Raw genomic sequence first — 12,501 nt, forward strand, 5'->3', positions numbered from 1 at the left:
CAGATCTGATAAAAACGCCGATCCTACTCTTGACAAGGGCGCATATACCAACTACGCTAATTTTTCAATAGATACAGCTTAGTGTTAGGACGGAAAAGCAGTATCTAAAATGGCCATAATCCGGTGAACTCGGCTAGATTTCGTGATCCCGACAGTATCTGAAATGGGGTAGATACAGCCAAACGAGAGGAGAATTTACAGCCAATGTGAACAGAACATCTATATTCGACATGATATGTTTCAGGCGACAGGATGACCTTGTAAGTAGGTAAGGTCGAGATCACAGCCTTCGAAAATAACCAACGCAAGACAGTCTAATCTACTTTCTTTCCCGTTCTAAATTCCTTGGTGACTCTTTTGGGCTCATAGTATGGGGTCCCCAGAGGGATGAAATCCAAGTCCTCAAACCCGAATTCTTTGGGCCCTCCGATCTCAATGCCTTTCTTCGTGTACCTATTTAGCCAAAGTGAGCGATCGAACTTTCAATGCAAGATCGGTGTGCAATGTCAGTAATCAGAGGAATACATACCAATGTGGATGTGCCGTAAAGGCAACGACACTGACTCTCACTCCATACCTCAGGTCTTGTGTCCCCAGGGCGTAGCCATCTGAGCCGACTAGGGAAATCAAGTCTGGAACTGTACACAAGATTTCACCCCTCTTCTCAACACTCTGCCCGGGTTCAAATAATTCGGCGTACAAATACTCGTTCTGGAAGGGCAAACGCATGTGTCGAGTTTCGGTCAGGGTATTGTCTCCATATTCTTGCTCCTCGGATCCAATAGGCTTCAATTGGACCAAACCTTCGGTGTAACCTCCCGCAGAGACGTGTCGTTGTACAGAGATAATCTTACCGGTATACAGAACACGCCCTGAAGGGTTGGCTTCCAACTGTAAAGTGAGGCGATTCAGTATCCCACCTGCATCTTGCAAAGGGATTAGGATCCACTTACGATTGCATCCATGATGCTCGTCTTCTGCTGCTTCGCAAGGTAGACAGCGCGGCCGATGTACCAAGCTAGAGACGTTGTGCCTAGCGTTCCGACCTCTTTGACACGCTCCACTGTCATTGGTGGCAATACCAGCTGGCTAAAGAGGCCAAGCTCCAGACCGACCTTGCGGTGAATCTTCTCGACTTTACGGAAGTCAGAAGCCTTGTGCACCGTAACGACATTACCATTGCCATCTGCCTGAGTACAAGGGGTGGCTGATTCACCGAAAACTGCAGATTGTCAGCGCCTCGTTTGCACCTATCCTGGCTAGGGGAGGCTCACGGAAAGGTGTCATAATGTATAGCCGCGGGTATGCTCGACCCATGTAGTCCCCATCAACAGTGGGCACCTTGTAATCAACACCCATGACCATTGGCCTTATTCCGTTCATGCCTCCAATCTCAACCTAGTAGGTCTCGTCAGCGATCTATCGAATACGGGAGACGATCATCCATACCGCGATCTGAGCTCCCATTTTGACTCCGGGGAAACATTGAAGAAGCGCGTTGGTGGCATCTCTTCCTTCTGTGCCACTTGCTAGCCTCTCTAATGTGACAGTTGGCGCCCTGAGCACCGTCAGTATTTGAAAAACAGATCGACGCGAGGATGAAGTTACCCAAATGAGATACTCCCCATCACCCATGCATCCGGGGAAAGACTGTCCAAATCGGCCACCGGTAGACGATGTCCTGCCTGAATAGCTGCTCGCGCAGCTAGGTAGGTCAAATAACCGGGTCCCCCTCCGCCACAGGCTAGAACACTGCAACCCGTTGCAAGGAATTCGCAATCGATCTCTGAGACCCACCAAGTGCCTTCTTCATCCACTTCCGGCCTGTACTGCCGTATATCTACGGACGCTGAGGGGCTGACAATAAAGTCCGAGGGCAGTTTCTCTTTGTTCGACATCACCGAGGTCTTTTTACGTTCAGTGATTTCTTCCGGATCAGCTGCGATGCCATTCGTATCATTCGTAAGCAACGCCCCCTGGGACAATGGCCCAGCCTGTAAATCGTCAGCAAATGAGTCTGTGTAGCATGCGTGACCACTCACAGCTCGTATGATAAGCCTGGTAGCTTTCGTGGCCACGTATTCGAGAGGCATATTGTCGATAGAAGTAATCTGTACAAGTTCTGGGTCCGCACCAGCATCGATAGCTTTCTTCCTTGCTTCCTCACAGGCAGCAGCAATAACCTCATCTTCATTGCGACCTTCCAACACCTCGACTGTGTCAACTTGGCCGGAGACTTTAGCAATTGCTGCACCCACGGCATTTGCGCAGTCGTGGAACCTATCAATGAATTAGCCGTCAGGTCAAAACTAGGGAGAAATGAGCGTTGGGGTTCGTTCATACTGGGGCCGAATGATCTTATTGACTCCTTCAAGATCATCCATGTGAACAATGCTCCCTCCGCCAACAAGAATAACGGTAGCATCATCAGAACTCAACTTCATTGAATCAACCGCGTACTCCAGTAGCTTCTTGATTCGCAATCGTGCTTTGGTGAGAGTCTCCATGGGAATATGCTTCACACGAGAGACGTCCCCAATTTCGGCCTTTCCACTTGCAACGACAACATCTTGACTCTGGTTAGCTCCTGGTGAGTAGGCATAGCATAGTACTTACCTGTTGTTGTTAAGACATTCCCCCCGAAGACAAGTCCTTCGGAAAGCAATCTATGCCCGACAGATTCAGGGCCGACATGGACTTTCCCATCGGCCTCCTCTACTTTGGTTCCTCCACCTAGCGCAACCGAGAAAACTTCCGGCATAGAGAAGGAGCTTCTCACACCACCAATTTCAACCCATGTCCCTGCCTGCCGTGGAAAACCTGATGGTAAACTTGTCCGAGGAGTCAGATGCGTTTTAACTCTGAGGGACGTATGATCAAGACTTACAGTGCGCATACATCAGTCGTAGTCCCGCCAATATCTGCCACGATGACCTGAGTATTTACAGGCCCCGCATTTTTGACGTTTAGTCCTGAAAGGTATGCCGCTCCTGACATTGAATTCGTTGGACCGCTGGAGAAAGTCTTGATTGGGCATTTCTCTGCTTGCACAGCATCTATGATCGTGCCATCATTCTGGGTTAAGAACAATGGGCAAGACAAGCCTAGTGACGACATTGCTTGCTTGAAACCTCGGATTGTAGAACGAGCAAATTTGAGAATAGATGAGTTCAGGATGGTTGCATTCTCTCTTTCGAGATAACCAAGCTGGCCGACTGGTGATATAGTCATTAGTCCACTTCCAAAGCAGTCTGATTAAGCTGGACGAAATCGAGCACTTACTGTCTCTCGACAGCACAATGTCTGCGTCAGGCATCTCTTGTTGGACTATCTTCCTCACAGTCTCCTCCTGTTGACCTTTGATATCTAAGGGAGAAAATATCCCGATGACAGCTACCTCCTCGATGCCCTTGGACTTCAAGATTTGACATTCCTCCCGGATTTGGCGTTCATTCAAGGGCATAATCTCTCTCGTATCAACTGTATTTCAGTCAGCAAAATGACACCAGATAATGTGTGGCGAATACATACACTCTAGCCCGCCATCTAGGTAGGACACATGGCCTTTCATGATCCGTCGCAGAATCGGAGGAAAGTCAAGAAATGGCGGATTCTCGTGAGTGTAAGGTCCACAAATTCTCATAACACCTACTGGTCGCAGATGGCGTTCATCGGCTTGAACAACCGCATTGATGAAATGCTAGATAACCAGGAAGGGTAAGTTTTTGACATCCCCAGGAGGACCTATAGAGAATACTCACAGTTGTTCCAATCATTACGGATGAGACACTCTCCAGTGAGATAGACGACTTAGCGATGGCGCCTTCAATCGCGAGTTTGATGCCTTCCGTAACATCGGGCGTGGTAGGTGTCTTGTGTGTGCTGCGAATTCCTCGATGGGGCTCAGCAGACTCATCTGGATCTGCAGGATAGCCACCGTCAGCTTGCCCTGCCCATCCTATACGATTTCTATATTAAGGATGATGAGGCTACTTACGCAGAATGACAGCGTCGGTGTTCGTTCCACCTGTTTCGCGGTCAGAGAGCCTTTGGCACTTCACCCATTAATTCGGCACTCACCAACGTCAACACCGATGCGATAAACCCTTTGATTTGCCATGGTGAATTTTTACTACCGAAAAGAGTTTGTCTTGGGTTGTCGTTTATTTGTCCGTGAGTTAGACTGATAGCGCACCAGAGAACTTGCTTACACCTCCAAGGAATGTTACGTGCATTAACATTAAATAACAATTTCCGACTACCGAGCAATAAATAGCACAAGACTCTAGGCGTTGGATCCACAGGAAACGTGACCGGACCGGAAATTTGAAAGTTGGTCGGCGAGGCTTTCCTATCGTAGTTGCAACAGGCTAGACTCCCCCGAAGCCAGCGGGGGTTATCCCGGCGAACCCTATTTGCCGGCTTGGCTTGCTCGAGCCCGTCCACCAGATATCGTTGGACTGAGGATTTTTCGCATTCACCAATATTCCAGATCCGAATAGGAAATTGTCCACGATCGTTCGACCCGGCGATAAGCGCAGAGAAAAGCGCGCAGAAAGGAGGCGTATCAGTACTAGAACTGGGCTCATTCATGGGTCATCATCAATTGCGATAAGCAGCCATCTACATATCCACATGCATGTCTTCTCTAGTCTGCAGTTGGATTCAACCTTCACCATCCTCCTCCTCGCCGTACAGAATGGCCACATTTATCAAACGAATTTTGAAGAAGCTTGAGCTTCCTGCTGACCAGCAAATAAACAAATGGATCAATGATGATCTTCGACCAGTTCCCCCGGAGCGTCAAAAATGGGGTGAGTAAATTGCCTCGCTGTCAAGTACGAGTCACCCGACTGAGCATGAATGCATTAGATGCACTTCAATATTCCCAGTTATGGTTTCTGGTGAACATGAACATTAGCACATATCAGACTGGTTCGTCCATTATTGCTTCCGGGCTGGCATGGTGGCAAGCCTTGATTGCTATACTGGTCGGCAACCTCCTCGCAAGCTGCTTTGCAGTCCTTAACTCGTTTTCCGGCGCAACAAGTCATCTTGGATACCCCATAGTCTCTCGCAGTGTTTGGGGTAAGTAGTCATCCACGTATCCAAGCAAGGAACAGTCAGACTGAAACTTTCGATAGGAATGTACGGTGCATACTTTCCGATCCTGAATCGAATCCTTCTGTCGGTAGTCTGGTACGGCGTTCAAGCCGTCATTGGCGGCAAAATGATCTATATTTGTCTTCGAGCCATTTGGATGGATATCGACACGGGAATCCCTAACACCTTTCCGGTGAGCATGGGAATCACCAGGGCTCAATTTGTTGGCTACATTCTCTTCAACCTGCTATGCTGCATCTTCATCTGGTTCAAACCGACTCAACTACGACCCTACTTCCACGGTGCATCGGTAATTGTCGTTGTTGCTCTGTTCTGTCTCCTTGGATGGGCTGTTGGCACCAGTGATGGATTCGGATCAGTCCTAGAAAGCGAATCCAAGCTCTCAGGGTCCTCGCTAGGATGGGCTCTATGCAGCTCGATCATGGCCGTCATCGGTAGTATTGCAGCTGGTATTCTCAACCAAAATGATTATACCAGATTTGCCAGAAAAACAAGCCAGGTGACATGGCCGCAATTTATCTCGTTCAATATCAGCGCTTCCATAGTCGGTATTGTTGGGATCTTCGTCACCGCCTCCACTCAGAAACGTAGGTGGATCCTTACCTCTCCTTCTTACCTTGCGCAAATGTTGACGTGCTTACCATCTTCAGGATATGGGAAGGGGGAACCTCTGTGGGACCCAAGTGCACTATTTGCCGCCATGCAAGATCAGGGTGGATCAGGTGCTCGAGCAGGGACGTTCTTCCTAGCCGTGGCGTTCATTCTATCGCAACTATCGATCAACGTCCCAGGCAATGTCTTAGCAGGCGGCTTAGATGTAGCCAGTGTTCTCCCCAAGTATATCAACCTCCGCCGCGGAGCATACATTCTGGCCGCTCTCAGTGTCGCTCCAAACCCCTGGCAGCAACTGGCGTCAGGATCAACGTGAGCGACGTCCTGGTCTCTAGCATTACAACGCAAATTGGCTAATCCGTGCTTAGGTTCCTATCGGTTCTCTCCGCATACGCCGTATTTCTCGGTCCAATGATCGGACTCTTGTGCACACATTTCTACCTGATCCAAAAACGTCAGTTTCATATTCCAGACTTGTACGAGGGATCACGGATGTCAATCTATTGGTACGACTATGGTGTCAATTGGCGCACAGTGGTTGCGTGGGTTTGTGCTATCTTCCCAAGGTATGCCCTTCCATTTTTTCGAGTCGCAAGTCAGCGCGTACTGACTCGGTGCAGCATGCCTGGCTTCGTCAATTCTGTGAATCCAGCGTTGAAGGTCGACAAAGGTGGCTCCCATGTGTTCAGCTTGAGTTTTGTGCTCGGCTTCTGGTTGGGTGAGTCAACACATCCGCTCGTGACCGATAACTTTGCTGATAACGTATAGCTGCTGTAATTTCATACGCGCTCCATTGGATATTTCCAGTACATTATCCTGATGTGACCGTTTTGGAAGGTGTGGCCTTGGACACATCAAGTGGTATATCTGAAATAGCATGGACAGACCCCAAGCTGGCAGAAGCTAGCGCAGCGTAGACATCGAGTATGGATTGAAAGGTTTCATTAAGAGATCTAAACGCACATGAAACAAAGTATTAGCTGGTCGTATCCGAGAGAAATGGGTCATTTAGTTTGGGCCGCTACTATAGTGGTACGCCGTTGCCGTGAGTGCATAGATAGCTTGAAACGTGAAATAATATTTGATAATTGGAGAGCGTATTTTCCGATAATTGCTATTGATCGTGGTAGATAAACTATCTTAAACACAAACTACGACGCAAAGTGAAAAAAGATGGTGAAGATAGAAGGCGATAGCGCATTCCTTTCTGAATGTAGTTGTGTCTCTCCAACCATTCAAGCGTCTCGCCTTCACTCCTCCGTTTGAAGACCACATTTCTCTTGATACAATCAAGTGTCACCACCAGGCCTATCTAGAAATTCGATGTGTTCTTGTCTGCATAAAGAGCCAAATTATCCTTTTTTGCCTCCGGATCATTGAAATGGCTCGATCCCATCTCGATACACCAACTCAGTACCACCGCAGATTTGGACAGTCGTTCGGAACCCGTTCTCAGTTCATTATGATATATTTCTACAATGGTCCTCTGCTGCCTCCGTCTTTTGCAAGCGCAGAGACTGCCAGATGTATGTTTTCTTGAGTAAACTCGGCAAAGTTCATGTCTCCGGGATGTAGCCACCCCTTGGAATTGGCCGGCGTACCAGTCTCTAGAGTTGTTCCCGTTCTAACCAACAAGGGATCCGGTATAGGAATGCTGACTCTCAAGCGTTCGACCAATGATAAGGAGCTAGGCTTGATAAAGAACTACAATGATAAGGAGCTAGACTTGGAATGGGTGGGTTCCGACCCAGTTTCTGGGCCCGTCCGGTCCGGCGGCGATAAAGCGCGGGGTTGTCCTATGTCGGCGACACTATCCAGAAAAATATTACATCCTATTCGACAACCCTGGAGCAACAATCTCACATTTTAGACAGACCTCGAAAGTGCGACGTCAGGAAGAGTGCAAGCCAATACATTGTCACATGAACACACAGTCACTTGTGTACCAAAAGCGAGGCGTCGGCGACGCCTTCTCAAACGACAACACTTCCCCTCGACCGCCTCCAGCGATACTCGCTCCTTCTGACCAAACGTTAGCGTATGGTTAGAATCAGTGCGAAGCAATATTCAGTAAAATGCCTCCCAGAAGGAAAGCTTTGGCGAAAGAGAGAACACGGACATTTTCTGGGTGTTTGACTTGTCGCAATCGGAAAGTCAAATGTGATCTTCAGAAACCAGCATGCAATAACTGCAGGCGTCTAAAGCTATCATGCCGCGGATACGAGACCACAATTCACTGGCTACCGCAATGGCGTCCTTCTGTTAGTGAACATGTTTCTACGGGCCACGAAGATGGTGGGCACCGACAGCAGGGGCGGATGCGCACAGAGCTGTTGTCGGGTATTTGCTTTCAAATCTCTGGATAATTGGTCCCCATATGTTAACATACACTGAGCAGTGGATTCCAGACAGGATATGTCGGCAATTTTAGTCGATAAGACTATTAGCGCACATTCGACATCCCAGCTTGAGGGCATCCTTGCCGAGATAGACACTCAGGCGGCGCAGACAAATTCCCCGGAGCAACCTTCGTGGCATTGTCTGCGAGGTCCTTTTGGCATATTTTCAGCGGTCCAAAGCAAGGATACTTCCTCACAGTCCCACCAGAACCAGAACCAGAACCAGAACGTCTTTGGTGAATTATTACACTCAAAAGTCAACCAGGAAACTACTGGAGCCCATGCCAACCTTACTATCCGGGAAGATCTTGAAATATTCGGGACTGAGTTTGGTCAGCCTAGCTTTTGCAATGATGTTGATATGACAGTTGGCATTTCTGAGGTTCCCTTCGGTTTGGTGGAAGCTGCTGGCTCGGCGTATCCAGATACCGACCAACTGGGACCAGAGGAGTCGAACAACATTGACCAACTATTTCAATCATTCAGTCCCATGGCGTACAAAGACGTCCCCAATGACTCAATGTGGGAGACATGGCAAAAATCTCAAGCAGTCCCAGCATCGATTTCATCACGAGACTTGCTGAAGCCAAGTTCACCGTATCTCCCACGTTGCGCCCAATACCTACTTTGGCACTATGCAAAACACACAATCCCCTCGCTCTCCGCTACTCCTCCCAGTAACGAGAAATCTCTTTGGAATGAACTCCATCTACCCACTGCATTGAAAGCCTACGCGGAACTAAACGTTCTTGGTGACTCGAGTCTCCCGAGAGTGTCCCTACTCTACAGCTTGCTATCAATCAGTTCTTTTCAGCTCAGAGCTTTACACAGCAATGATCACTGGGGACATCAGATGGACCATGCTGTCTCCGGATCTTCGTTTTCTCCTGATACATGGAGTGCCACGGATTGGGAAGCACAAGCAATTAAGTTCAGAAACATTGCGCAAACGGGACTCAGCAAGTACCTTGAGAGCTTCCCGGCTGCATCTGGAGACAAGTTCAAATACAAAGAAGTCCTTCTGGCTGCAGTAAATCTTGTATGCATACGGGTAAGAGGCATGCCGTTTCCATATAATTCAATGACGATTCCTAACAAGGTCTAGATTGTGAGCGGCGATACAAAAGATGCAAGATCCTACATTAGTCAGTGTGAAGAAATTGTTCGGAATTTAGGCAAACCAAAGGATCGAGATTCGCGAAAGACAAAGGCACTTCATCGCATGTTGTTTTATATTAAAGTGATGGAGTCAGCCTCCTCCGGTCACTACTGTTCACAACACCCAAAGACCCTATTATCGAATACCCTGGTAGAGGAAGATAGCGCCCCTGTGAGTTATGTACCCGACATTTGCGATCAAAATCTATGTTACGGTCAGGTTGTCCATAATTCGGCGTCGGATCTTCACGTTGATGCATCAGGGGAGGAAAAAGACGCCGTTTCGGGTATTCCAAGAGCCCTGCTGCGTCTTGTTGCCCGCACAACAGAATTAATCGACGAAATCGCATGTTCTGCCCCGCCGGATTCGGGACTTTTCAATCTATCAAATGAGATCGAGAAAAAGGCCTCTTGTCTAGAGAGTGACATCGTCACATGGCCCGTCAGTGACCAGCGCAGTGCTAATCCCGCCATGGCGCCTCCCTGTCCGATGCCTACCACGTGCGCAGACGATAGTGTCGATACGTCACAACAGATGCTAAATTGCATATCAAGAGCGCTTCACTCTGCGATTCTTATTTATTTCTATAAAAGCGTCCGGAAGACCCATCCCATGATTTTGCAGCATTATGTTGAGAGTGTTCTTCGCGACCTGGAGATTCACGACTCACTGAAGTCTCGATTCACACCGGCACGGCTGAATGTCATCGTTTGGCCGAGCTTCATCGCAGCTTGCGAAGCTGTCAACGAGGATTTGCGACGACGTGCAATTGCTTGTCTGCGACATGCTGCTTGGGCAGGGTTCTGTAATTGGGAAGTTGCAGAAATTGTCACTCGCGAAGTTTGGCGCCGACAGGATGTGGGCAACGTCAGAGCATCGTGGCAAGAGGTAGTAAGAGACCTGAAGGTTAACATTGTCCTAACCTGAAAAGGAATGTAATGGCTCACAGGTGGTTGCGTACAGCATCTGCTTCGCAATTACAACCGTCCCTGAGCCGTTGGAAATATCATAAAACTCTGCTGTTTAAGAATATAATAGACCTCCGAGATACTGGTAGGATCTAGACAGATCGATAGCAATAATGGGATAATTTCGCCCACTGCAGCCAAAAAAAGCTGTAACCGGTCTTGGATCTGAGGTTCTTGGGACAGAGACTGCTATTTAGTGATAAACTCCCTCGAAGCGTAGATTGTGCCTCTAGAATATAGATTGTCACTCTGGGGGTATAGTGAGGTTCTGGAATCTGGTGCATGGCTTTCGGAAATTTTGCAAGCATCATCCGGCCCAAACAGCGTGGAAGACCATATAAACATGGTGGCTCGGCACGTCGGAGTTCTAGGCCGATCTCATTGAACCATTATTTTATCCTTAACAGATATCAAAATTCTACAAATAATCAGCTCGTGCCCTGTATTACTTAAACATCTCTGGCAACCGGAAGCCTGAGGGGACCCAATGTCGTCCAGCCCAAGTCTCTTCGCATGGTTTCTCTCCTGACGACTGAATTATCTTGCTCATCCGTTCTACTTCTTTCCATACCCTCAGTATATTTTTCCCCGCAACAAGGCCGATTTGCTTGTCGGTCGCTCCCTTCTCCATCAAGAGTGCCATAAGATCGGGCATTTTTGATACATTCTGCAAAGCATATTAGCCATGGGAAAAGGGAGTGAAATACGAACGAAACAAGAAAAAGTTCTCTTACTTCAAGTCCAATCGGCATCTCCGGAGTGCCATCGAAATCGGACCCAACGCCGACGTGGTCCCAGCCGGCCACATTCGCAATGTGAATGATGTGATCGACGACATCATGTACGGTGGCCATCTCTGGATTTTTCATATTCAAGAAATAATTTACGAAAGGCACCATCACGACTCCCCCATTCTGTTTCACCCGCAAGAGGACATCGTCTGGAACGTGTCGTGGATGCGCTTGAACTTGAAATGACCCGGAATGGGAGAAGATAACGGGGGCCCGACTTATGCTGAGAACGTCGCGCATAGTATTGTGAGAGACATGCGACAGATCGACCATCATACCGAGGCGGTTCATTTCACGGATCGCTGGATAGCCGAAGTGGGTTAGGCCTGTATCTTCGTTTCCAGCCGCCACCGAGGTTGTAGAGGTAGCAAAAATGTTGTCACAATTGTGGGTGATAGTAATGTATCGGACTCCCAGCTCGTGAAATTGGCGTATAGCGCCCAAGGAATTGCCGATTTGGTGCAAGCCCTGATGTAATCAGTTGACAGACCGACCACGAATATGCACCAACGGCCATCAGACCCGTTCTCGTACCTCGATGCCAATCATGCTGGCAACTTTACCGGCTTTGAAAGTCTTTGATACGCAGTTTGCAGAGTCACAGAATCCCAGAACCTTTGGATATTCAGCGATCAAGCGATGAACGATGTCGACTTGTTCTAACGTGTCGCGGACATGCCACTAAAGAATATTAGTTAAACGAGGACTTGCACACGGCTTCATTTCTTGAATATGCGTAGGTGTCATACGTTTGGATCATCTGTGACATCCGTCTCATTGCACGGAATATAAACACTCCAGAACTGCCCTCCTAGTTGACCGTGCCGCATTTTGGTCTCATCTGTATGGCTCAGCAAGCCTTTCTCAAAGGTGAATCGATTATCATAGAGTCGATTATGAAGTTGCTCCCGAATCAGAAGGGGGAGGTCATTATGTCCGTCAATCAAAGGGGTCGTTGACAAAACATGTTTAGTGCGTGCCGCATAGTCTCGAGGATCAATTGTCGCTCTGGCGTACCAGGAGCCTACAGCGGCGACCACGGCCGTCGCTGGAAGGATCACCCATAGTCCAAGAAACCTCCACTTTGACGACGTCTGTTTGGGCGAGGGCGAGGGGTTCTTCGGAGAACCGTGACGCTGGACGCTGTCGCCGATGCCGACCTCTGCAGGCCGATCCACTCGAGGTGTGCTTGCCATTTTTTGGGTCGTTTTCCCTCCTTTGCGTTAAAAAAAATGAATTTCTCGTTATCTAGGAAGTTTACATGCCAGATCAACAATACTTTTAAATGGCAAAATAAATAGGCAGCCGTTTTTGTTAGTGAATGCGTCATGTGGCTGTCTTGTAGACCAGCTCGAGCAAGTGAACCCGGCAATTAGGCTCCGCCGGGATAACCCTCGATTGCTTGGGAAAGGGGGGGAGCTAGCCGTTGCAACCGCGATAGGAAGGCC

The 12,501-nt window shown here is 48.5% G+C and overlaps 2 protein-coding genes across 2 annotated transcripts; one reads left to right on the plus strand and one right to left on the minus strand.

Annotated features, from left to right (window-relative positions):
- Positions 1-314: 314 nt before the first annotated feature.
- On the minus strand, positions 315-2,896 carry PFLUO_LOCUS7527 (uncharacterized protein; the record flags this gene model as incomplete). Its single annotated transcript, XM_073785181.1, has 10 exons — positions 315-453; positions 530-891; positions 954-1,222; positions 1,275-1,398; positions 1,450-1,558; positions 1,609-1,994; positions 2,043-2,280; positions 2,344-2,587; positions 2,617-2,806; positions 2,888-2,896. 10 exons carry the CDS (start codon positions 2,894-2,896, stop codon positions 315-317), a joined length of 2,070 nt encoding a protein of 689 aa, XP_073641562.1.
- A 2,406-nt stretch (positions 2,897-5,302) lies between these two features.
- Positions 5,303-6,653, plus strand: PFLUO_LOCUS7528 (uncharacterized protein; the record flags this gene model as incomplete). Its single annotated transcript, XM_073785182.1, has 5 exons — positions 5,303-5,711; positions 5,775-6,048; positions 6,105-6,302; positions 6,357-6,454; positions 6,505-6,653. 5 exons carry the CDS (start codon positions 5,303-5,305, stop codon positions 6,651-6,653), a joined length of 1,128 nt encoding a protein of 375 aa, XP_073641563.1.
- Between the last annotated feature and the right edge of the window lie 5,848 nt (positions 6,654-12,501).

Source organism: Penicillium psychrofluorescens (assembly GCF_964197705.1).
Source record: "Penicillium psychrofluorescens genome assembly, chromosome: 5".
Taxonomy (NCBI): Eukaryota; Fungi; Ascomycota; class Eurotiomycetes; order Eurotiales; family Aspergillaceae; genus Penicillium; species Penicillium psychrofluorescens.